At 48.0% G+C, this 24,649-nt stretch overlaps 2 protein-coding genes across 7 annotated transcripts in view; both read left to right on the forward strand.

The window, feature by feature from the left end:
- TMEM201 (transmembrane protein 201) overlaps positions 1–4,435 on the forward strand; it is a 44,793-nt gene extending 40,358 nt beyond the window's left edge. For all 3 annotated transcript variants that reach the window (XM_019493840.2, XM_059716524.1, XM_006276315.4), the window contains one exon: positions 269–4,435. In XM_019493840.2, the coding sequence (XP_019349385.1) occupies positions 269–366 (98 nt within the window). In that variant the 3' untranslated portion in view covers positions 367–4,435. The remainder of the gene's footprint in view (positions 1–268) is intronic.
- A 1,698-nt stretch (positions 4,436–6,133) lies between these two features.
- The window catches only part of PIK3CD (phosphatidylinositol-4,5-bisphosphate 3-kinase catalytic subunit delta), an 86,566-nt gene continuing 68,050 nt past the window's right edge, over positions 6,134–24,649 (forward strand). For 3 of the 4 annotated variants that reach the window (XM_059716397.1, XM_059716398.1, XM_059716399.1), the window contains exon 1: positions 6,135–6,210. The gene's annotated coding sequence lies outside the window, so the exon portion shown is untranslated. Of the gene's footprint in view, positions 6,211–24,649 lie in introns of all 4 variants that reach the window. The other variant, XM_059716400.1, reaches the window with a different exon arrangement.

A 24,649-nucleotide genomic window follows, 5' to 3' on the forward strand; every position in this document is an offset into this window, starting at 1 on the left:
TAGCGGAACTGGGATTAGGACACAGGTTTCCTGTCTCCCCTGTGTCTTCACTGACCCATCCTTGTTCTTCAGCTTCTCTAAGAAACTCAGTGCTCTGGTGTTAGAGTGAGGAGGGGAACAGTGGGGGAAATACAGAAATCCTTCCTGCAACTTCTGCTCCTTATCAAAATGTTGGGCAAGGAGAAAGAAACTTCAGTTCATCTTCACTAATTTAATCAAATTTCATAATCCCACTTTGTCATCCTTTTTTTTTCCTTCTTCCTCCAAGGTCGTTTCGGTAACTCTGTTATCCGAGGTCTCCTTGCTGTGAGCCTGACGCTTAATGCTGTCTTCACATCAGCCTACCTCTACCAGAGCCTGCGCTGATCCACACCAAGCCCTCCTCCTCCTGGTTCACCCGCTTTCCGAGAGACTCTGACGAGAAGAATTCAACCACGGCTTTGTCAGGGCCGTGCCACTGGTGCATGCTGCTTTTCAACTGTTGTCTGCCAGGCTGCCACGACAAGAAACCAGGTATCTGCTCCTGCTGCCATCTCCGAGAAGAACATGTCTAAGAACTGGAGTAGGCAGGACTTGTAGCAATACCTGGCTCGAAGTGAGGATGACCAAACAGCCCTTGCACCTTCTCTGCAAGGAACTGGTCTGGCATGAGCTTGAGAAGGTATAAACTCCTTGGTTGGCTTTTTCTCAGTTCCTCTTCCTACCACGTTAACCAACCTCCTGCAGATGGTTTTGGTGACTTGAGGAAAATTACACCAAATAAGCTGGAAAAGGGAGGTGGGTAAATGGCTGGTCCTGGGTTTTGGCTATTGAAACAGCTTCCCCAACATAGCTTTCTTCATGGCTCCTAGTTTCTCTCTCTCTCGTGCTGTCCTGCTAGCTCCGTCTGAGCAACCTGTGTTCTTAGGGTGGCCTGAGCCCGTAGGTGACCTTAGCTGCTCTATGATTTGCTACCCACAGCCTCTCAAGCCAGGTGCCATCCTGTATGGCTGGCTCCCAGAATCTGTTTACCATGCCTTGCTCGAACTGGCACAGTTGCTGCAGGGATGGGCAAACCCTTGCATGGACTTCCTTTCATGTTTGCGTTAAAAAGGCAAAGCTCACGCACCCTTTGCCTTGCTGGGAGGCACCAGTTTTTCTGTAGTGCGATTGTGTCCCACTGTTGTTGCATCGTACTTCAAGGGCTCCATCGTGCTGCTCTTGCTGCCTGTGTTCACGGAGCAGAGGGCAGCACGGCTCATTCTTACTGTACATCACACGCCTACTGCGAGGAGCTGCTCCAAGAAGTCCTGGACGTGCCTCGCTCTACAACCTTGCCTCCTCTTGGCAGGTGTGGGCTGGGGAGGAGGGGGTTTTCTGGGATGGCTTTGGTAATAATGATTTATCTTCTGCTTAGCTCAACTCCCAGTCTCAGCTAGAAATGCCAAACCTGCACTGACCCAGCTAAGCAAGCTGGATGCCTCATGAAATCTAAAGGAGCTAGCCCCAGTTTCTAGTTTAGGGAGCCTTGGTTTTTTGGGTGCCCAGTTTGAGATGCCTTGCTGGAACTTGGTTCTTCTTTTTCCCCAAAAGGCTCGTGCTGAGCACGGCCTGGGAGATGGGATGAGCCAAGGAGTCAGGTTGGGCACTGAAAATCACTGCTCAGGTCTGGAAATGTCTGAATTCCTACATCCCCAGCCATGGGAGTGGGTGGGGGGCCCTAGAGGGGAAACTCAATGGCTTTGCCGTGAACATGTCCTAAAGGGAGATTTGGCTGAGGCTGAGGTCCTGGAGCATGACTGGGCTCCCTTGGGAATTTTCTGCTGCCCTTCTCTCTCTCTCTCTCTCTCTCTGGCCTGTGTCTTAAATCCTCCTGTCCCTCCCTATCTTTCGCTGCTGAGCTGTTGCAATGTGCTGGCCGTTTCCTCTGCCCACACCCTGGTGCAGTCTCCCTCGAGCGCTCCTCCTCAACATGCACTGCCTGTCTGCTGGTGACGAGACACTTCCCCACTCATCTGCATTCCCACCTCATGGGCTTTCCAGACAATCTCAGCGTTTCTTGTATGATGCTCATAGAGTTGGCCCAGCCTCACTTGGCCAATAAAGTAACAGTCTGGCGTGCTAATCGACATGCTGGAGACCAGGGCAAAAGGGGTTCTGCGGCTGGCAACTTGAAATCAGAAAAAGCAAATCTCTCTCTTTATTTCTCAACTGTTCCTGCGTTATCCCCACGACCCATTTGAAGCCGCTGTTACTGATGCTCACTGACGGCTGAAACCCTTTTGTTACTGCCTTCTCTGCTTCTCATTAAGAGTCTGTGGAAGAGTGATTCCTGACTCTGCACCTTTACGCTAGTCTCCTTTGGAGGTTTGACCCCAGGCTTTAAACCAGGCATTGCCTTTGGCAATGCCTAAATTCAGAATAGCAATGGCATCAGAAATAGAAATAGTTGACCCTGCTTTCAGCTGATTTATTTACTCTTTGCAACTTGCATGAGTTGGGTTAGGCCACAACCTGGCTGTGATGAGTTTTGGGTTGAACTGAGTGTGCACATAGGCAAGGAGCAGGTGGGCAATTCTACAAGCTTCTCCACAGGGCCATGCCATTGTATTCAATCCTGACTTGAATCAAGACACGGCATCCTTCTCATGGACTCAAGACTTTTTTTTCTAGGGCACCCAGCTGTCTTGCAAGCAGAGGCTATCCTGCCAGAGTGTCGGGTGAGCCTTGGGTGTCTTTCTGATGGTGACAGACGTGCACTGTGACTTCACTTATGCAATTCACTCGTTTTTCTTCTCGTCCCGCAATCTGTGCTGCATTCACTCATGCTGCACCTAACATGTGGCTCCATTTACCTTGGCCTTTATTTGTCCTCACCAAACTGCAATGTCGCCCTTGGCAGCAGCGGTGGCTCTGTAGCCTCCTACTCCCACCTCTCACACATTTCGTCTTGTTTTGGCAATCCTTTAATTCCACTTCATTACGCTTCTGAGTTGGATGATGGTTCAGTTCCTGGCTGGGTATTTGTGTCATCTTGTCCAAAGTAATTTTTAAAGACTTTGGATTTTATTGCTTAAAAGGCAAACAACAAACCCTTTCAATCTGGTGCTAGAACACTCTTGAGTGGTGCTATCACTGATGCAAAGCCTTCACTTGTATTAATGCACATGTGTATAAACTTATTGGGAGGGTTCCTTCATTTGAAAGATCTGAGCCCATGTTTGTCATTTTATTGTCAGCCTTAATCCAACTACCGGATGCTGTGTCCATTTTGCTGCTGTTCTCCTATAATGCTGGTTTGGAGGAATCAAAGAATCTGGTTCCTCAATAAGATTCCTTGTATGCGAATGGCTGGTGACATTGGGTTTAATACAATACTGTTCAGGGCAGGAATTTTATTTTTCTATATTTTTTTTTTTTTTTCTGCTGTAAAAGCCTTGGGGGGTGTGGTGGAAGGGATGGGGAGGGATGTCACATTTCTGTACACTAAAGATTTGAGCTTTACTTAAGTTCAAGGAGGGTTATGAAGTGGGATGCATTTTTGTCTCCAGAACTCCCCCATCCCACAGCCTCCCTTAGAGGCACATGTACTTTGTCTGTGTGCTCGGGTTTATTATGCATGTCCTAAGACCCTGTAGAGACTTCCTATTGTTATGCTTGTTCTGAACTAAGAGGCTCTTAGACTCCAAATCCTGCATTTCCAGAGTCTGGCTATATTAATGGATGCAGTAGGTATTTTTTGAGGAGGAGAGAACTTGGAAGGAAAAGACACTGATCTATGACAGTAACCAAATCTTGTGTCACCTCCGCTTGTAAGTGGTTATTTTGAATAAGGGCTGAAGTTGGCTGTTGGTTTCCCTGAGCCAAACTCACTCAGTACCACCTGCCTGCTCAGAAGGGTTTGGCTGCTGAATATTTCAATCCCGCACTCCTTTCCTGGGTGACAGGAGCATCATGAAATACTACTGAACCAGCTGGGGTTCCCTACAGTGAAACAGCTGGCAGGAGAATTGTTCCACCTCTGGATGCTCCTGTAGTCTCCAGCCATCATTCCTGGAAATAACAATAGTCTTAACCTCTATCCTGGATGTCTGTAAGTAGGTTAGAAAGGGCCAGTTTGGCCAGTGCAATGAAGCTTTCTCCAACATTGCCTCCAGATGTGATTGTCGGGGTGGGGGTGGGGGTATTGGGGAAGGGGATGGGTACCTGCTGATAGTGTCGGGGGGGTGGGGGGAGACGACAATAATGAGGAGTCCTAAACCTCATCCCCTACTAAAGAAATGTTGTATGTTCCATGTATGCTTGTTTTGGGCTCTAAACTCTGTACAGTTGAGTTACTTTGTGCTCCAGCTGAGGGGGCAGACTGTCCCCAGGAGGTTTTTTAGTTCATGCTCTGTGTTTAAAGAGGATTATTTTTCTTTAGAAAATAAAAAGGCAAAAAAATTGAAATTTTAAATCTCACTCTTGTACGTCTCTTCTGTTTTGAGTGTTCAGTGCTTACCAGGAAGGCTGCAGTATTCCTGCCTCTCCCTAGAGCCTCGCGAGTAAAACGTCTTCTCTTCAGACTTGCAAAACTAAGCTGATTTTAGCAGACAGCGCGTGGCCAGACCAGTTTTCCCCCACACAATGGTCCACCTGCATCCTGCAGCCTCACCCTGAATGGACCCAACCGTGGGATGAGTGGGGAAATTTGGCTTCAGCTGTTTGATTCTCCCTTCTCATTTATCAAGGCTGCCAAAAGCAGCGCCCATTGTGACTGGATTTTGCGGTGTTAACCTGTGTCTATTAGAAACTACCCTGAGACTCTTCAATGCATTCCCCATCACCCACTGAACAGCTACCAAGCTAGTGACAGCTAGCTTTCTTGAACAACAGCAGCAGTAAGTAGTGAAGGACAGTACCGATTGCCCGTTACCATGAGTTGACCCATCTAGATCCTTCTCCATGTTCCTCTAAACACAGGAGGGACATTCAGTAGCACTGGAGATGCAAGCTGTAATGTATGCTAAATAAATGAAGGGCTTACCCCCTAAGTATTTTCTTACTGGCAGCATGTGTCCATCAAACAAGCATTATATTTTTCAACCCTTCCTTTAGCATTTGGAGCTTGTGCTGCCTGGCTGAGAAATAAGGATGCCTGTTATGAAAAGCTTGTTACCTTCTTGCCCTTAGCTATTTATTCTCATTGTCATCTCCGACAGTCTGTATAACTAGCTGGGATGCGCCAGACACACTGGGTTTGCCTGAGCAAAACAGAAAGCCACTTGAGCATGTTTAATATTAGACTTGGGGAAAGGATGCTGTGTCCTAAGCGTTGAGGACAATGGGGTTTAAGCTTCTGATAGAGCCTGATAACTTTCTAAAAACTGGATAGATGCAATAAGCATGTGTTTCATGGGGAAGTGCTTTATAATCTTTCGATTTGAACATATTCATTTTACAGAGATGCTAGTTTTCAAATGTTTCATTTACTCCCAATTTTTTTCCCTGTAGAAGAAGGACAGTCTTTATTTGTAGCCCTCCAGCTGCTGACAGGGAAATTAGTTTCCTTCCATCATCTGTTAGCTAAATCCAGCTGCACCTCTCCAGAGACCTTGCCTTTAGATCACCCCAAGGAAGGAACCCTTCATACGTGTAGCACCTAGCATGCAGGCGCCCTCATCTCGGCTCAGCCTTCTAAGCGGTGTAGTCCTCCCAGTAATTCTGTACTATATTTTACCATTTCCTAGGTGGGTAGAGTGAGAGATTTGAGGCACCAAATACAGATGCTTGGGTCCAGATTCTGTAATCCTCGCACACCCAAGCAAGCCAGCTCACTTGCATGACAAGCCTCTAAACTTGTCACATGCCATGTACACTCACCCAGTGTCAAGGTGGTCCAATTATGTTGGTTATCTTCTGATGTGCTCACAGCTGGCATTCATGCACTTGTTTTCTTCTACAGTGGGTAATGGGTGATAGCTATGTGTCACAGAGCACTGAGGTGCCCTGCTCCTAGAGGGCAGAAACTGCTAGAGAAAGAGCCCTAGCAGGGAATAAGGAGCCCACCTGTGAGTTGCCAGGGCAACGGCAGTCAGCAAACGACCCACACCTGCCAGCGGTCAGCTGGCTGTAAGGGGCAAGGCCTGGCTCTTATAAAGCCCAGGAGCTGAGGCCAGGGCACTTCCCTGCCAGCAGCTAGAGAGGCAGGAGCTCTGGGAGTAATGATGTGAGAAGCAGCGAGAACTGCAGGTAACGCTTAAGCAGAGTTATGGATGGCAGCTCTAGGGCGTTGGTGCAATGTGGTTTAGCCAGGTGGCTTATGTTTAGGTTATAGCCAAGAGGCTCGAGTTTCTGTTTGGTTTTGATGTTACACCGGTGGCCAGGGTGAGGCTGTTAGGGGTTGGAGGAGGCCTCAGGGGGAACCCACAGCGGCATGGGGACCCCAGTGCCAGTGAGGGCGCAGCATACTCAAAGGGGCCTCACAGCAGAGTGTGAGGACCCTGGCGTCGGTGAGGGCGCAGCATGCTCGTAGGGGACCCACAGTGGTGTGAGGGCCCCAGCGCCAGCGAGGGCGTAGCATACTCAAAGGGGCCTCACAGCAGTGTGAGGCCCCCGGCGCCAGTGAGGGTGCAGCATACTCAAAGGGGACCCACAGCGGAGTGTGAGGACCCCGGCGTCAGTGAGGGCACAACCTACTCAATGGGGACCCACAGTGCTGTGAGGACCCCGGCGCCAGTGAGGGTGCAGCATACTTGAAGGGGCCTCAGCGGTGTGAGGACCCCGGCGCCAGTGAGGGTGCAGCATACTTGAAGGGGCCTCAGCGGTGTGGGGACCCCGGCGCCAGTGAAGGTGCGGCATACTCAAAGGGGGCCCACAGTGGTGTGAGGACCCCAGCGCCAGTGAGGGCGTAGCATACTCATAGGGGACCCGCAGTGGTGTAAGGGCACAACATACTCAAAGGGGACCCACAGTGGTGTGAGGACCCCGGCGCCAGTGAGGGTGCAGCATACTCAAAGGGGCCTCACAGCGGATTGTGAGGACCCTGGTGTCAGTGAGGGCACAACATACTCAAAGGGGACCCACAGTGGTGTGGGGGTCCCGGTGCCAGTGAGGGTGCAGCATACTCAGGTGGGACCCAGCGTAGTGTGGGGATCCCAGTGCCAGCGGGCGCAGCACCCAGGGTGCATAGACCCCAGCCCCAAATAGGGGTGTTTGAGAAGCCCAAGTGTGGGCACGGAGAGCCCCAGAAAGGGGGCAACAGTATTGGAGAGCCCAAGTTGGGCCCGGCAAGCTCCAGAGAGGGGGTGTTACTGAGAAGCCCCAGTGTGGGCGTGGCGAGCCCAGAGAGGGGGCACTATTGGGAAGCCCTAGTACGGGCACATAGAGCCCCAGAGAGAGGGCAACCGTACAGAGAAGGCCCCAGAGAGAGAGCAGCTGTACAGAGAAGGCCAGACTGGGCACAGCCCCAGGAGGGGTTGGTGATATCGAGAAGGCCCGAGAAAAGGGCAGCAGTACAGAAGAGACCCAAGAAACGGGCGTGAGTGCAGATAGACAGACCAATGTCCATTCCAACTGCAAGGCTTGGGGCGTGGTATAAGGGGTGGTTGGAGCCACACATAGCCCATAAAGCTAGGGTGCCCAGGGCACCCATTTGCAGGACAAGACCCACGAAGGGTCCGGGGGTCCAAGGGGACAGAGGTCCCAGCGAACTGTGTCCAAGAAGACGTGAGGCAGCCTCCCAACTTTATCTAACAGCAAAGACGTGGCGGGTGAGAATCGGAGGGTGCCCTTGGGCCGACTTGGCACAGAGGAAGGGGCCTCAAGGAGATCACGGCCGTCCTGTAGGACCCCGCCATGACACTATGCCAAGGCTTTGCTTGTACTTGTCAGGTAAATTTTGAATTGTTTTTATTGCTTTGAGTGTGTGTCTTCATTTTATAGCATGAATGAGAATTTGGGAGATCCAGCAGACTCGAGCAGGGCTGCTTGCTTCAAGGTAGTTGTTAAAGGCTGTCGGGTATCCAGGTTGTAGCCGTATAGGTCTAGAGGCAACAGGAATCGGAACTCATGGTAGAGGTGGTTATCTGTTATTAGACCAACTAGATTTTTTGCAAAAAAAATTTTTTTGCAAAAATCTATTAAAGGCTGACATTTTTCTCCTTTATTCCATTGCTGGTCTTTTTGCTTTGTTCAAGTGTGCTGCTAGCTTGTCCTGGTGCTGTGTGATGTGTTCTGCTCTGAAATATGCCCTAAGAATTTATTTATTTTTTGCCTTGAAACAGGGGACACCATTTTGCAGAACCTACCTCTTTATTTCTTTTCAGTGTGGGGAAACTTTTGTTCTGTAGTTAGTTTTTTTTAGTTTCTCTTTCCCTCCCAATGCAATGCTATTATTTACTGGATTCCTTCTCCTAGTGTGATTTGAAATGTAGCCCTAGCACAATCAAAGTTAAATGGAAAAGACCTATTTAGATGATCATTCATCCTCCCTGTATTCTTCCTGTAACAATACTTCAATCTCAGCTGAAGTTAATGATATATTAGATTCTAATCCATATACCCTCCCTGAGAGCGAGAGTAAGGAAGATGCAGAAAATACAGGTACAATGAGGGCAAAGAAGTTAAGGGCTTACCCAGGGAGTCAGTAGTAGAATTCAAGAGTAATTATACTGATGCCTAGTCTAGCAACCAGGTGATAATATACCAAAGAGGGATAAAGAGATTTTTCACTTCATCTATTTCATTTATCGAACCCTGGGCACTAAAGTATGTTCTTTGCTGTTGCCAGCTTTGCTGGGTTTTATCATAAGCCTCATTTCCTGGAGTCAGGCGAATCTGTGAGAACTGCAGTTATGGAGACAAGCTTAAAAATGTGAACCATGCAGTTCTAAGGCTCACAAACCACAAGACGAGAAGAGAGCCCCACATTATCTTTAAGCCAAGCCGTTTTCTTTAAAAAAAACAAAAAAACAAAAAACATGGGGTGCTTTTTGTTTTGGGGTTTTTTCTAAATGCTTGAGAGTTCATAATTCTGTGTCCTTGTCTGAATGTTCTTTCCCTGGCCCATAATTACACATTTGAAAAGCTTTGGGGTTTTTTTGTTTGTTTTGGGGGTTTTTTGTTTCTCCTGTTGAAATGCAATGATCTGCATCAATAGGGGGAAAAAAATATTTTTTAAATAGTCCTGAAATCCTTTTAAAGGACTTTCACTCTCCCCTTAACATGCACATTTTTCACTTCAAATACTGTCAGGCATTGCTGGAATCTCCTGGATATAGCTATTGAACATGGCAGACCCATTGTAGTGATATATTCTCATTTCCCTGTGCAAAGACTTGAATACTGTATCACTTGGTTGCTTTTAAGGATGAATCTGACTGTCCATAAATAACCCCTACCTGCTTACAAACCTACCTCAATAAAAATGGATTTGGATGATAACTACCAGGGCAGTGGTGATATTTAATTCCCAATGCTTTCAACATTTCTGCTCCTGTTGGGAAATGTCCGGTGGGAATTTTCAGTCTCTGGCTCTAAAAATGCCCGTGAGGTAATTTGAATTAAATGTGGCCTGGCAGCTTTGTATGACCCACTGGCATCAAGCTATCGCTGTTTGTGATCCAAGTGCAGCAGACTGATGCTCAAATACCAACTCTTCCTTTCTGTGTCCTACTTATATCAAAAGTTTCTGCAAAAAAGACCCCCATGCTTTCAAGTCAAACAAGACCCGTTGGCTTCTTTTAAAGAAGGTGAATGGTGATCAAAGGAGCAGGCTTTAAAGGAAGAAGTTGTTTTTTTTATTAAATTAATGGCAAAAACAAGTCGTGTGTTGACTTATAATCATGACATCCTTGGTGATGGTGTTGGGGAGTGGTTTTGAAGCTGGTACCGTGGCACCTTGACATGCGTAACATGATAGTGGCATCAGGGATACGGCTCCAGATACTTTTTTCAGGAGCGAGTAAGATGCAAAACCTTGTATTTTAAAAGTCTATTAAAAGAGTTTATTGTTTAATCCTTTCAAGAATGCTTAACATGCAAAGCGTGTATCCAGCACCAAGTGTGATCAACACCATTCTTTTCTAGTTGTGTTGCAACTCTAGTATTTTTTTTTTTAAAGCATTTGCGTTGTAAAGCTATTTGCTGAAAGCCAGACTTATCCTGTGCAAGATGCTATGCAATGTAGAGCGAACTGCACCCTGCAGATTTTCCTGCTTCAGCAGATGATGGAGCAGGGCCCGCTCCTCTATGTACTAAAGGGGCCACTAGTCTAAGTGTGACCAGCCTGTTGGTCAACTTGTTCCTTGGGTCTGATCTCTTCCTACAGTAGGTTTTAACTTGCCTGGGTCCTGCCGCCTTTGGCAGTAGGATGACAGTAAGTAAATACTCTGTCAGTGAGTTACTCCTCTATTTTCATGACCAACTTCTTCCTCACACTAAAAAAAAACCCTTTATTTTAATAGTTTTGCACTGTTTTCATTGTGTGGTTTGAACTGATTTTTATATCAGATACCCAAAAACTATCTCTTCCCACACTGCTGGGCTGGAGCATCTCCCGAGCAGCGCTGGTACCTCGCTTCTCCTGCCCGAGCAGCAGGACGCGCCCAGCAGCTGCAGAGCCGGGTCCGGGCCGCGGAGCACGTGCGGGCTGCACGCGGGGTCGCTGCCACGTGCGCTCAGGTAGCAACGCTGCGCCTTTTCCGGCACGAACAGGGCTGATGCCAGCAACTGCGCCTCTGGAGCCCGGGCCTTAGTGCTGGCAGGGGAGTCTCCAGCCGGGCCCCTAGTCTGCGAGCGGAACAGCAGAGGGTTTTGGAGTCAGTCTCCACCTGCACCGGGGGGGGGCGGGGCCGGGCCGGGCCGGGGGCGTGTTCGGGGGAGCAGCCCGCCCTGCCCCTGCCCCTGCCCTAGTCCCGGCGGGCAGACGGCGGCAGCCCACAGCACGGCCCGGACGGCAGGCGATGGAGGCGGGCGAGCCGCCGCCGCCGGCGGAGCAGGATCAGGAGCAGGCGGGCAGCGGGACAGCGGCGGAGAAGCCGCCCTACTCGTACGCGGCGCTGATCACCATGGCCATCCGCGACAGCCCCGAGCAGCGCCTGCCCCTGCGCGGCATCTACGAGTACATCGCGGGCCGCTTCCCCTACTACCGGCGCGGGCACAAGGGCTGGCAGAACAGCGTGCGCCACAACCTCAGCCTCAACCCCTGCTTCCGCCGCCTGCCCGGCCCGGCCGGCCCGCGCCGCGGCAGCCACTGGCAGCTGGACCCCGCCTTCCCACACATGGTCCCGGCGGGCGGCTGCAAGCGCCGCCGCCGCTGCTGCCAGCGCCCGCCCGAGCCGCCCCCGCCGCCGCCACCTCCCGCCGCGCCCGAGCCGCCCTGGTGCCTGCACCCCGCCGCCGCCGCCGCCGCCTTCCTCCTGGGCGGCCCCTGGGGGCCTCCCGCCGACGGGCTGCCCCTGCCCGCCTACGAGCCCTACCCGCGCATGCTGCTGCCGCCGCCCGGCCCCAGCCCCTGTCTCTGCCCCGGCCCCGACGCGCCCTTCCTGCCGGCCTGGGCGCCGCCCGCCCCGTCGGACCTGTGAGTCTCCGCCGGCGGCAGCACGGAGCGGGGCAGAGCCACGTTGTGCCGCTGTGCCGGGGGTCTCCGTGCAGTGCGCAGCGGGAGCAGGTGGATGTTGGCCCGCTTCATCCCGGCTTCTCTTCCGAGGCTCGCAGGGGACTGATCTTGTGATGTGTTGTGGGGATTGTTCTGGGGGTCTCTTAACACAACCACGAACTGGCCCACAGTTGGCTTTCAAAAGTGAGCTGGAAAAGGATTTCTTCTCAAGCGTCTTTCAAAGAAATCCCGACGGCTGAACCACTTCTCCAAGCGGAGCAATGTTCACAAGGGGGGAATAAAAGAGCCAAAGAGTTTGAGAGTGGATCCTACCGGCTTCACGACTCTTGTCTCCGGAGAAAAACTGGTTTTGTTTCGCATCCGTTCCCTGGCGTTTCGGAGATGGTGCCTTACTGATGTAGTTGTTGTGTAGGAGGTTATGTTATAAAGGTTTGAAGGTCCTTCCAGGCCGCGTTGTTTCAGGGGGCAGTTTCAGCTTTCCCGCCCTCCAAAATAGAGTCCAAACCAAAATTGTATTTCTAATAGAAACTTCAGGTTGTCTCGTTTTAAAGAAATGAAAGGTTGAAATACTGTTACGTGCATAGCAGCACTTTGCATTACATTTTATGACTTTGAATAAACATTTGTTGCTTTCTACTAAAATTGGCCTGCACCGTAGTCTTAGTTTGACTTTATAAATTTGTTTTTTATGGATGACCCAAGCCAGACTTTGGCTTACACTATATAGTGCTTTAATTTCTTCCATCAGATATTTCCCACAATATAACTAGAACATAATTTTAGGATCTCTGGTACACTTTATTTGGAGAAATACAATTTGCTGAAGCAAGTGTGCGTGTATGAAATACGCTTTTAGGATTTCCAGCTGAACACTTGCTTTCCCTTGCCATGCTTTAATGTGAAGCCCAATGTACTTGTCCAACAAACCATACAAATATTATACTTGAATATTGACTGTAGAAACAATACAATGCAGCAAGAGGCCTTTCTGCTTCATATATTTTCAAGGTGGTAAGTATACAATGATGCGCAGAGCATAAGTACTTGGAAAAAAATGCAAGTGAGTGAGTTGTTATAAAAAGATCGGATAACGTGCGCTGTGTAGGAAGGGGTTTTGAAGGGCCTGCACTGGTTTGGGTGTGCGTACAGCAGTATGTATATGTGACTGTATAGCTACAGCATTTAGTGTATTGAAATCATTCTCTCTGCTGATTCCACCACTTGATAAAGAGAAAAACACCTTGGCTCCAATCCTGTCCTTTCCATCCTCTCTTCTCCCAAGCCAAACTGCAACCCAGCATAGGCAAGCTACTGCTGTTACCAGACTTGCATTTTACTTTCAGCTTATTACTTTTCTTGAAATATGAAAATGTAATCCTGGGAAGATGCTTTGTCTTGCTTACTCTGAGGCCCCCCCCCCCATCTTGAAAGCGCTCCCCTTCCCTTCAGCAGAATTCCTGACGGAGAAAGGTACCGGTCACGGAGGGGGAAAAATTAGGTCCTTAATGCTTACCTTCCTACAGTGCTGTACTGAGTCCAGGTCCCAGCTCCCCTTTCTTGTAAATTTAGGCAAGCGCATGAATACCTGCTCTTGTGCTCCCTCCCACACTGCTCTCTGTTTTACATTTTGCAGCTTTGAAAGTTGTGATGCTTACCCCAACCATTGCAGCAGTCGCATGGGGTGAAACTGCACTTAGCTGCAAGCATGCGTCCTTGCCGAACGATGTAGGGTTCTGTTTTGTAAGTCAAACGATAGCTGGTTTCAGTGGGCTGGCTGGCATGATTAGAGAGAGCCCATTTTTGCTTTGAAGCAAAACTGAGCATTTAGAAACCTCTTTAAAATGTTGCCTGAAGTAACTAGAGTAGAACAAACATTTTGCTGGGAGGAGGATGGACTTGCGTTTATTTTACCTTGGGATTAGGAGCATGCACTGCTTTGTTGAAGGTACTCTACCTATGGGGGGGGAAGAAAAATTGCATTTTTGTGAAAGGCCTTGAAGACCAACTGCTCAGTCAAGTGGCTCAGAAATGTGGACGTAGGCATGGCATAGGGGTTATGGGGCAAATAGCTGGCCCAGGCAGCGAGAAACGGATGCCTGCTGTGATGTGACAAGTCCTGTGAAGCTAATGGAAATTTAGGAGCCAAAAATCTTTGATTGGACCATAAGGGGCAGGCTTTAGATGAGGCAGTGAATGGAGTCCAAACAGCTGTAGAGCTCTTGGACAAACGTAGTTTATCTTGGAAGCATTTTACATCTCCCTCCCACCCCCAATGTGGCTAACACAAAGGGGAAGCCCAGCCCTAAATGAAAACTTTACAGCAAGGTATAAATGAGCAAAGAGGCTCTGCCAATGAGCCTTGATCCTGGCCTGGGGGGACCTTCTCCAGGGCAAGAGGAGAGTTTGGTTTCCAAAATCCACTTGCCATAGAGACAGCAAGCAGTGGGTTTATGATGCAGGCACCTGTCTGTCTGGGAGTTGGACTGAGAGCTGTCGGCTCATTTCACAGAGATCAGTAAAAAATCATGGACCTGCTAACAGGTTTTGGTTAACACTTAACATGCAGGATGTTCTCAACACTATAGCTTTGTTTTCCATAATTAATAAATGTAACAAACTTTTTGCTATGCTTATGGAGCTTGGCTAAGGAATTGAACAACCTGTTGATTTTTCCAAGACCCTTTGGTATTCACCAATCCAGCATCCTAGAGTGAATCAAATGAAGCATGCATGCTCAAATTGCCGGTACTTACAGTGTAAATTATTGTGCTGTGTATAGGGTTAATTATATCCAAACTAGTTATCTAACTTCTTTCCATATCTTCATTTCTGCAAACAGGGTTGTGAGGGTCGGTAATTTAATATGAAAAGACGGAGAAACCTGGCTCTCTGTAAAAGCAATGGGAGCTACAAGTGCCTGGCAACTTTGAAAATCAGGCCTGAAACCCTATATCTGAACTCACTTGGTAAATCTCTGGGGCAACTTATAAAACATTTAATTAGTTGATTAGGTTGCTAGGGTTGATGCAAGTGTTTTTAGCAACATTAGGGACGTTTGCTCTATTTTCTTATAACCTCTTGGTTTGGTCCTCTCTGCATGGGGATTTGAAGATATGAGACAGGAGGTGAAGGTTATGTGGCTACCAACATGTGGGGCAAAGTGTCAAAACCTTATGTGAGACCCTAATTAAGTTTAAAAAACAAACAAACCCCCCCCCCACCTCTGCTGGAATACAAATAATAGTGATTTAACAGGATGAAGGGGACTAAAGCACCTGGATTTTAGATGGCATTGCACCTTACTGGTGCTTGTGTGTGTTGTGAAGACCCTAGGAGATAGCACTGTGTCGGGTTTTCACATCCTAAGTGAGCTAGAAGTTCACATCTGGATGGCACATTTAATTAAATTCTCATATTACCCCAAGATAGGTGATGATACAAAATCCTGGGGCAGGTAGATGTGACGTGCTGGGTAAATTGGCAGACACTTCTATGATGGATTTTTTTCCAGATTGGACCATGATCTATTCCATTTGGACAAGACCAGTTCCTTGCCTTAGCAGGGAACTGATTAGTTTTAAAAGATTGAATGGGGTTGGTGGGTGCTGGCATTAGTCGCTCTAGATTGGAAAGGTAAAGAAACATTGTGTTTAATCCCTGGACAACACAGGTGATGATACAACCCAGTTCCCTGTGTGCCTCCACCCCTGCCTTTGTGCTACTTTGTTTGCAAGGGAAAAGGGGAATCCTTGTGTTGCTGCATCTTGAAGGCAAATGGGAAGCAGCTCAGGTGGAAGAGGGAAGGAAGCTCTCTAGATTTGCTGGTGTCTTTAGGGAATGCTCTGGCTCCCTGATTTTCACAGCCAAGGGGCTCTTAGCTCCTGTACGTAGGCTGATTTCAGCAGTTGCAGTACTGCATACAGAAGAGGTGCTGGCTGATTGCTAGAGGCATCAGGGACAGGTGGGGTGAGGAGGCATTTAGCAGTAATATGCAGAGAAGGACCTGTGTATGGCCAGGGCAACACTAAAAACCCATTCGAATTAAAGGATATTGGTTAGAGAGGAACGCAGAACTCTTGGTTCAGAGATAATACCACTTATTAGACCACCGAAGACACTGCAAAAAAAATTACCTTTTTCTGCAAGCTTTCGGGCACACTCGCCCTTCCTTAGGCTCAGGAAAAATTAAAGATGGTAAAAAGTTCCCAGAGGTAGAAAATAAACTTGATTTTTGCACAGAGAAAGCGGAAGGCAGACAAATCTGTTCCTCTGGGTCTAGGGTTAGAGAGGCAAATTTTAAATCAATCTTGTACAAGCAAAAACCCTTGTGTGAAAGTGATACTTGCAAAGTGCTTTTGCAGGCACAGCTTATTTTGCTTAAGGGACTGGTATGAATTGTAGGAAAACCACTCTTTGGTTGGTATAAGCCAAGCCTACAGTAGGGGAATTTGCCTGTATAGCTATACTGACAAATGTAAACAAGATGTGAGCCCCTAAATAATGTGTCTTCTGGTCACTTGAATATAGAGAGACTCCTAACCCTAGACCAAATAGGTGGTAATCCTTCTCCCTTGTGTATCCGTGTTGCTTGCAGTCTCAGGGCATCACACTCTAGTTGAAGCTCAACTCAAGCAGTGGTTTCTGTCCAAGGATTTTCATCAATATTGCAAACATAAGTGAATTAAGCACTTTGCACTCCTGATATAAACTGGAGTCTTGACTGGATGGGAAAAATGGAGTCAGAGAGGAGGAAAGACTTGCTGATGGTCACACAGGCAGCATGCAGAATAACTGGGAAAAGAAGCCAGATTTTCCAGGTGTCTCAGTTCAGTGTTTTAGCTGCAAGATCTTAAGCAGGTTAAGGAGGGATGGTGAAAAAAGCAACAAGGACAGATGAACTGGAGGCAGGTGTATGAGAATTAAGTGTGTACGATTTGGTTAGAAAAGCAGATAGTTGGAAGCCATGAACACAGACCACAATAATGGGATGAAATAGTAAAGGCAGTTTAGGCTGGGCATCAAGAAATATTTTCCGGCAATAATTTATTATGTAACCCTTCTGCCAGGCACCAGTTTGCAGCACAAGGACCAGGTTCACATTTTGGGGTACCTAATAAGTTGTATACACATGGCTCAAGCCCCCACCCAGAAATCTGGGAATGCTACATTAATTACTAGGGCGTCCTACATATACTGCTTGCGAAGAAGGGGTTTTTGTTTAACTAAACCACACCCCTCCCCCCCCCCCCCCCCCCCCCGATCTAATACAGGAAACAAACACCAGATGCAATGTGAAACAATGCTAAATACACATCAGTCTATAGATTGTACTGCACCAGGGAAGCTGCTTGAGCCCATGAGCCCCTCAGTGCTCTCAGAGGGATGGTGGCATGACAATCTTTGCTCCCACGGAGAAGCTGTATATGTGTGTGGGGGTGACAGGCTCCAGACGGCGTGCACACACCCACATTTCTGGGCTGGATTATATGGCCTGCTGAAGCAAGGGCGGCAGGAAAACTCCAAAGGAACCAGACTGATTAATGGTTACAGCCAGCCCCAAACTGGCAGGATTAGAAATGCCCAGTTTCCAACCCTGCTTAAGCTGCCAGGACTAAATCCTGGCCAGGAAACTCAAGGAACTGATTTTCTTTCCCCCAGTATTAATCCCTTAAAACCTCAAAAAAGAAAAAGGGAAGAAAAGGAGGAGAAAGGAGTTCCCAGACCCTGGGCCAATTCTCCCTCTCTCTGCCCTCTACCTGAGCTTCCCTTTCTACTATCTGCACTGCTTATCCCTGGGGGAAGACTTCACTCTTCAGCAACTGCTAGCAACTTCTCTGCCCCCAAACCAATTTACCTCCCCTTTATATCCCTTTGCATGACATCCCCCTGGTCTTGTCCAGCTGGGGAGCCACACTCAGAGGGTTTTACATATTTCACCCTCCCCCCAGATTTAGACCCCAGCTTGCCATGTGCTGAGCCCATGGCCAAAACGCAGGGGCCACCTTGCCTGCATTAAAAAAACAAAAAAAAACAAATGCACACACAAAAAACACAGTGTACACCCAGTGCGTGTGGGGGTGTTACAGTTAAACTAGACAGGAGCTTTCCAAAGGCAACTCTTTGACTTGTGGGTCTGGTGTTTGCTGTTTATATTGCAGTAGCTTGTAGGGGCACTGGTGGTGGCTCCAGTCCCAATGTGCCCGGCAGCATTCAGAGCACAAATTGCTGGTCTTCACCCCCAAGAGCTTGCAGTCTACAAACACTGCTCACACGTGGGCTGACCGAAGCATGAAAACAGTGCTGTGCATAACAGGAGATAGAAGTAGGTCTTTCCCTACACTTACACTGTTGCAGAGCACTGAGGTGCCCTGCTCCTAGAGGGCGGAAACTGCTAGAGAGAGAGCCCTGGCAGGGAATAAGGAGCACACCTGTGGGTTGCCAGGGCAATGGGAGTCAGCAAACGACCCACACCTGCCAGCGGTTAGAAGGCTGTAAGGGGCAAGGCCTGGCTCTTATAAAGCCCAGGAGCTGAGGCCAGAGTAGTTGCTTGCCGGCAGCCAGAGAGGCAGGAGCTCTGGGAGCAATGTTGCAGGAAGAAGTCTGATTGCAAGTACAGCTTATGGCAGCTCTAGAGGCTTGAGCAGTGATGTTAAGTTATAGCCAGGCAGCTTATGTTTCAGTTGTAGCCAAGAGGCTTGAGTTTGTGTTGATGTTACGCTGGCGGTTTGGGTGAGGCTATTAGGGGTTGGAGGAGGCCTTATAGGGGACCCACAGTAGTGTGGGGACCCCGGTGCAAGTAAGGGTGCAGCTTGTGGGGTGCATAGACTCGAGCCCCAGAGAGGGGGGCACTACTGAGAAGCCCCAGTGCGGGTGTGGCGAGCCCCTGAGGAAGGCATAGTACTGCAGTAAACCCCGGAGAAGGGCGGAGCATTGCAGTAAACCCCAGAGAGAGGGGGTAGCAGTGCGGTGAGCCCAAGAGACAGGTGGCTTGGCCGAGAAGTCCCAGACTGGGCACAGAAGTCTCCAGGAGAGGGGCGGCTTCACAAGGAAGGCCCAGAGTGGGCACAGAGAGCCCCAGGAAAGGGGCAGCGTTGGAGGGAGAGCCCCAAGAGAAGGGGCGGTGTTCTTAAGAAAGCCCAGAGGGGGCATAGAGCGCCCCAGAGAGAGGGCGGCAGCATGGAGAAGGCCCCAAGAGAGGGGCGGTATTCCTAAGAAGGCCCAGGAGAGAGGGCGGCGGTACCGAGAACGCCCAGAGTGGGCATAGAGGGCCCCAGAGAGCGGGCGAGTGTGTTTGACAGACCAACATCCAGTCCAACTGCGAGGCTTGGGGTGTGGTATAAGGGGTGGTTGGAGCCACGCATAGTCCATAAGGCTAGGGTGCTCCAAAGCACCCATTTGCAGGACAAGACCCACGAGGAGTCCTGGAAACCACGGGGTCCGAATCAACGTAGACGTGACCAAGAGGGTGTAAGGCAGCCTCCCAACTGATTTAAACATCAAAGACGTGGCGGGCGAGAAACCGAGGGTGCCCTTGGGCCGACTTGGCACGGAGGAAGGGACCTCAAGGAGATCATGGCCCTCCTGAAGGACCCTGCCATAACGCACTTTAATTAGGACTATTTATTTTTCAATATCTTGTATTAACTTCTGGAGGTGAGTTTAAAATGAGGTTGAAATCTGCCATGTTCTGACACCCTAATGATGAGCTCGCTGTTCATGGTGAATAAGGCTCGGAGTCAATATTTTCACAAATGACCTGGTGAATTTGGGTTCCTGTTCTGAGACTTTTTGGAGGAGATTGATTACAAAAATCGGACCTCTTCAGGTGTCTCAGGTTGGGCACTAAAATCATAGTCATTTTATAAAGCCCAGACTCTGATTTCCTATTAATGCCTTTTTCTTTGTATGGTAATATTTTATGATTTTAGGCAAGTTTAAAACGCCTTTGTCACCTTCACTAAGAACTTTTTTTTCCAACTAGTCAGTTGGTCTAATAAAAGATAGCACATCTGCCCAAAGAACCCTGCCTGCTGCCTTCATCACCTTCGTGCTTCTGAGATCATTCAAAGAACAGCCAATCCTTTCCATATGAGATTGTTTCAGTAAATGCCCCTCTCTCTAAATTTTGGCTTTTAAAGGAATTATTAAAAGAAAAAAAAAAAAAAGTCTCTCTAATGTTTCCAAGGGAGCTTCTAATTTTTTGTCGCTGGATTTAATTGCAGGTTAAAAGCATCTGTTTTCTTTGTAATGATCTTTACAGCCACAACGTTCAAGACCTTATTGTTTCTATTCACAAAGTGTTCTCTGTCTAGGAAGTTGTGGCCAAGGAATATTGTTACACAGCTTCAGCCTTCGTTTTGCTCAGTAATTGCAGTGGGTACATCAGCATTGACATTCTTAGCATGACTCTGCAGTATATGTGTATAATTAAATTTTATATATATATTTTGTGTGTGTGTGTGTGTGTGTGTGTGTGTGTGTATGTATATGTGTATATATATAATTAAATAGCAAATGGCAATTTCTGTTTATACGCTAGCTTTACACTGCAAGTACTGAAATTTAAATGGTGATAAATCCCAAAATACAGCAGTGGAAACTAAAACTTGGGCTGTTGAATCCTGATGTCGGGTTTTTTTCCTTATATCTCTGAACAGCCTGCTGCAGAAGAGACCTCTTGGGATGGCATGTTTGGTAAACCAGCCTTTAAAATAATGCTAAGGGGGAGGTCTGAATGAATCAAAAGTGTGGTAGTTGTCATCTCTAGGGCATGAGTTTCATTTACCTCCAGGTTGGGCCATCACTGAAAATCATTGTCTCCAGTTGATTTTAAATGTACAAGTACTGACACTATTTATGTGATCACACACACACACACATACCAGTTGCATTTTTTGTTATGGTCTCTGCAGAGAGGCCAATGAATAATTGAACGATCTTTTCATATGGGTCAGGGTTGGGGTGTCATAGCAGGGCAGTGGAGGAAGCTTGTACTGCTGCTCAATATGTTGTAGGTGCTCGGTGGACATGATTTCTCTCTCTGAACCCTCAAGTCCACCAATTGGACATCCTTCTACAGGGCTAAATTCACTGGCATTTTAGCCTGGTGCCTTTCCATTGGGTGCAAAAGATCTGATGGGAAGACTAAAATACAGAAGCTCTCTATGGGGAAGCAATTAAAAAGCACAGTAAAGTACAGCTGGAAAAGAGTGAAAATCTGGCAGTATGGTTTCTAGCTGGAAGGCACCAGAGAATCAAGGCTGCCCAGGAACTCACTGCAGAGATCTAGTTTCCCAAAGCTAGCCTGAATCAGTTTAATCATTCAAGAAAGATTTAACCAGTAGCTGTGGTTTCCTTCCTCCTCCTGCCTTTACTACTTGAGCACCTCAACATTTTAACTGTTATCACAGGGTGTGTCCCAGAAATAGCCCTAGAGAAAAGCTGCACACGGTCTGCTGGGAAACATCTGGTCTTACTAATACAATTTCCATAACTAATAATGACAAAAGGAAACTCTTCTGGCTGGCTGAGCTCTCCGGGGGCAGAATCTCCCCATTTACTTACATGCACATCCCATCAAGACCAGCTGGTATCTGAGACTTGGGTGCTGCACTCAGCTCATGTGTGATGAGGGGCAATTTGCTTTGGGCTCTAATATACTCTTGTGATCATGTTAGGGATGGCCAGGCAGTGACCTGAGAGACCGGTGCAGTGATCATGTCTGAATCGAGTATTGCACATTGCACCATGGTGGGTTCTTTTAACCTGACTCTTAGATGGGAAATCCAGCCTGACTTGAGGAAACGGGGGCAGGGATAGTGTCTCAGGAGATATTATGGCAGGAGGCAGGACAAAGCAACAGCTTAGAGGCTAATAGATTCAGAAAGGACAGATTATAGAAATGCTTGAAATGGGCAATGTGTTCATCTACATTTTAGATTTCTAGTGACAGCCTTGGTCAAAAAAAGCCTTAGCAAATGAATAGGTGCAGGGTTCCCATCACCCATTATGGCACAGTAATCGTGGTGCAAGATTGCAAATAGACGCAAGCGAAAATCGCCCACACTTTGAGTGAGTTCAGATCTGGACCTTGAGGCTTATTTGGCAGGCATGAAAATGCATAGACATTTCAAGGCTGTGGGCATGTGGGAAAGCAGAAGGATAGACTCTCTCCTTTTGACAGGTTTCCGTTACTCCAGCTGATGACACTAAAAGCAGCGGTGCAGGTGCATGTGCAAGTTGTCAAGGTGCTGAGGACAGTGGTTGGCAGAGCTGCTTTTACGTCCAGCCGCCACTAGGGAGGGCCTTTGTACAAGATTAAAGCCTTCCTCTTAAATGTTGAAATAAGACTTTTTTGGCAGCAAAGAGATGAAGAGCCCACAGGAGTCCATCCGTTATGCAAACCATGGTCCTGAATAAGCAGTTGGAATAGGTCCTACAGGGATATTCTTTGATGCTATATCATGGGGTGGGAAAGGGAGGGGGAAGCTGGAGGAGAGCCAGGTTGGCTAGTTGTCCAAGTCTGCAGGAGCCAACCTTTTTTGAGAAGGGTGCCATAAATTAGCCTCACACCCTCCCCAAGGGCCTCTCTGATCCCTGTTCCCTGCCTGACTTGCTGCTCTGCTTTCTGCTCTTTGCTTTCTTCCCTGTGCTCCCTGCCTATCAGCTACTTTGCTTTCTGCTCCCGGCACCCTCCCAGATCTGTCCTGTGCCGCACAAAGGAGCCGCCTGTGCGACTTATGTCATGCAGACCACAGGTGTGCCACCCCTGGCCTGAGTGATGAGCTTAGCTATTTGTTGCCATCACTAAGTTATCGGTCCTACAGCCCCTATTCCAGGTTCGTCTTTGTGATCAATTAGGCTATTCTTGGCTAGCTTAATTTTTATTCAGGTGGTTACACATAGATGTGGACCAGAGGAAGCAACACAGGAGGAATTGCCTGTTCTAGGAACAGTAAGGGTGCATGCCACAGAGGCGGTGTGGCCACGATACACCACTGGATAGAGGTTGAGATTCTAGGCTGTATTGTACAGATAAATCTCATGTTCCCTGTTCCACATCCTTAAACTCTCTCTCTTTCACTAGAGGTAAAGGAGCTACTACCCCATCAATGGATATTTAGCTCCTTTTGTGCCAGGTTGTTCCATATTGTCAAATACTCTCACCCTGCACAACTGCTATGGTAATATTGTTTTTGTTTAAGCCACCGGATGGATTTGAAGTTGTTCTGCTTGGCTTAGCTTGTATTGCTGACCGTCTCCTTCGAACTTGGGTGGAATTGCTGTTTGGGGCCTGTTCTCCAGTGTTTTTGTACCCCTTCAACATCCCTGAGTCTTGTATTAGTTGATTTCTTCCTCTTGGGTTTGTATGCAGATATTTTTTTGGAGGGGGAAGGGAATTAAACTTTGATCCCTGTAGGCCTGTATAATTTTAAGGAAATAGAACAATGGATTTTTTTTTTTGATTTTTTTTTTTTTTTGTAGGCCCTGCGAATAACTAGGGTGTGTCCTCCACCACAGCTCGCTGTGAGCAATATGAACGTTTTAAGAAACAAACTTGGAGACAGTTAACAGAAGAGTTGTGTTCCATCAAATAGATAGGAAATAGGCCATTCTTAACACTTAGCTATGTTAGGAACATTTCCCCCGCAAGAACAAGCACTGAGTTCTGTGACCAGGCCAGGGAATAGTTTAAATTGTTTGAGCATCGGGTATGGATTCATTCTAAGCGTGCAGCCCCTGGCTGTGTGCAGGTGTTCATGGACCTACATGAGCACTCATGGACTGCTCTGGGCAGTCTCGCAGTCTTGCACAGGAGAGTTTCATTCCACAAACTGAGAACATGAAGAAATTTTCAGGTGCAGAACCAGCCGGCCCATACAGGTGTTGGGATTTTGGAAATGTGCTTACAAAGCACAAAGCCAAGAAGGGGTGCATATCTTTTGCATGACTCTTGATCAAAGCAAGGAAGAATATGGCTCTAGGAATGGAATTAGCATTACTACAACGCTCTCTGCAGATGTTGTCTGTATCGCTCCCTTTTTGGATTTAGTATTTCAGTAGCATGTGAAATGAATACTTAAGCAATGCTCAAAAGCCATGAATAAGCTGTGCGCTTAGCTGAAGAAGCATGTTAGGCAGGTGTCCCATATACACACCTCTGCCAGTGTACCACAACCTTGGCCTGAGACATCTCCTCCTAGCATAATCCCAAATAGCAGCTTTCCATTACTGAATTGTGTTATGTTGTTGGCTTCATGCTATGAATCTAGTTGCCCATGTCATCACCAGTATTGGAGTGCCAACCCCCAGAATCACAGGGCTCATGTATGCCTATTTGTCAGGGCTGAGCTCCCTGTGATACTGTATCTATCACTTCACCTTTATCCCACTAATTGTGTAATGTAAAATTAGAAACAGCTGGTCATGGAGATAAAACCTACAGCAGTGGGTGCCCTTTGAGCACGTGTGTACATAGGAACCCTGGTGTCTCATAGTCTGTTCAGCATCTTCTTGTTTGCTTTTTCCACCCCCCTGCTGCTGAGCTGTTGTCCCTATCTGTTCGGTCCCCTCCTCCCCACCCCTTAATCTCTCAGTGTCATGTACAAGACTGAAAAGATAAGGCTGTGAGCAATGAAGCTTTCTGCAAAATCGAGGTCTCTCTCTCCGAAATCACTGGGAAGTTCTGGCAGTGGTGATTTCTGAATGGTGAGGAGCCACAGGGCAAGATGTTCCTGCTTCCAACTTGGGTGGCAAATGTAAGACCTGGATTGTGAGAGAGACCAGGAAAAAGCGTCTCCCCACATGCTCTGAGGAGATGGATATCCATCTTGTATCAAGAGCCAAAGGTGGTTAACCTAGCTGATTTGACAGAAAATGCAGCAACTACCTATTTGAAGCTACCCAGGGGCCAAAGGGCTTACATAAATATCTTGTCTTGAACTTGAAATGAATATGGGGCTTTCTTTTGAGACAGCATATGGGAGGGGGGTTGTTCGTGGTGCGCCGTAGCCCTGGATCCCCCTGATGGGAGTGCAGCCCGTAGATCCTCCCAAACTCGGTGCACCACTG

This window comes from Alligator mississippiensis, chromosome 13 (assembly GCF_030867095.1).
Source record: "Alligator mississippiensis isolate rAllMis1 chromosome 13, rAllMis1, whole genome shotgun sequence".
Taxonomy (NCBI): domain Eukaryota; kingdom Metazoa; phylum Chordata; order Crocodylia; family Alligatoridae; genus Alligator; species Alligator mississippiensis.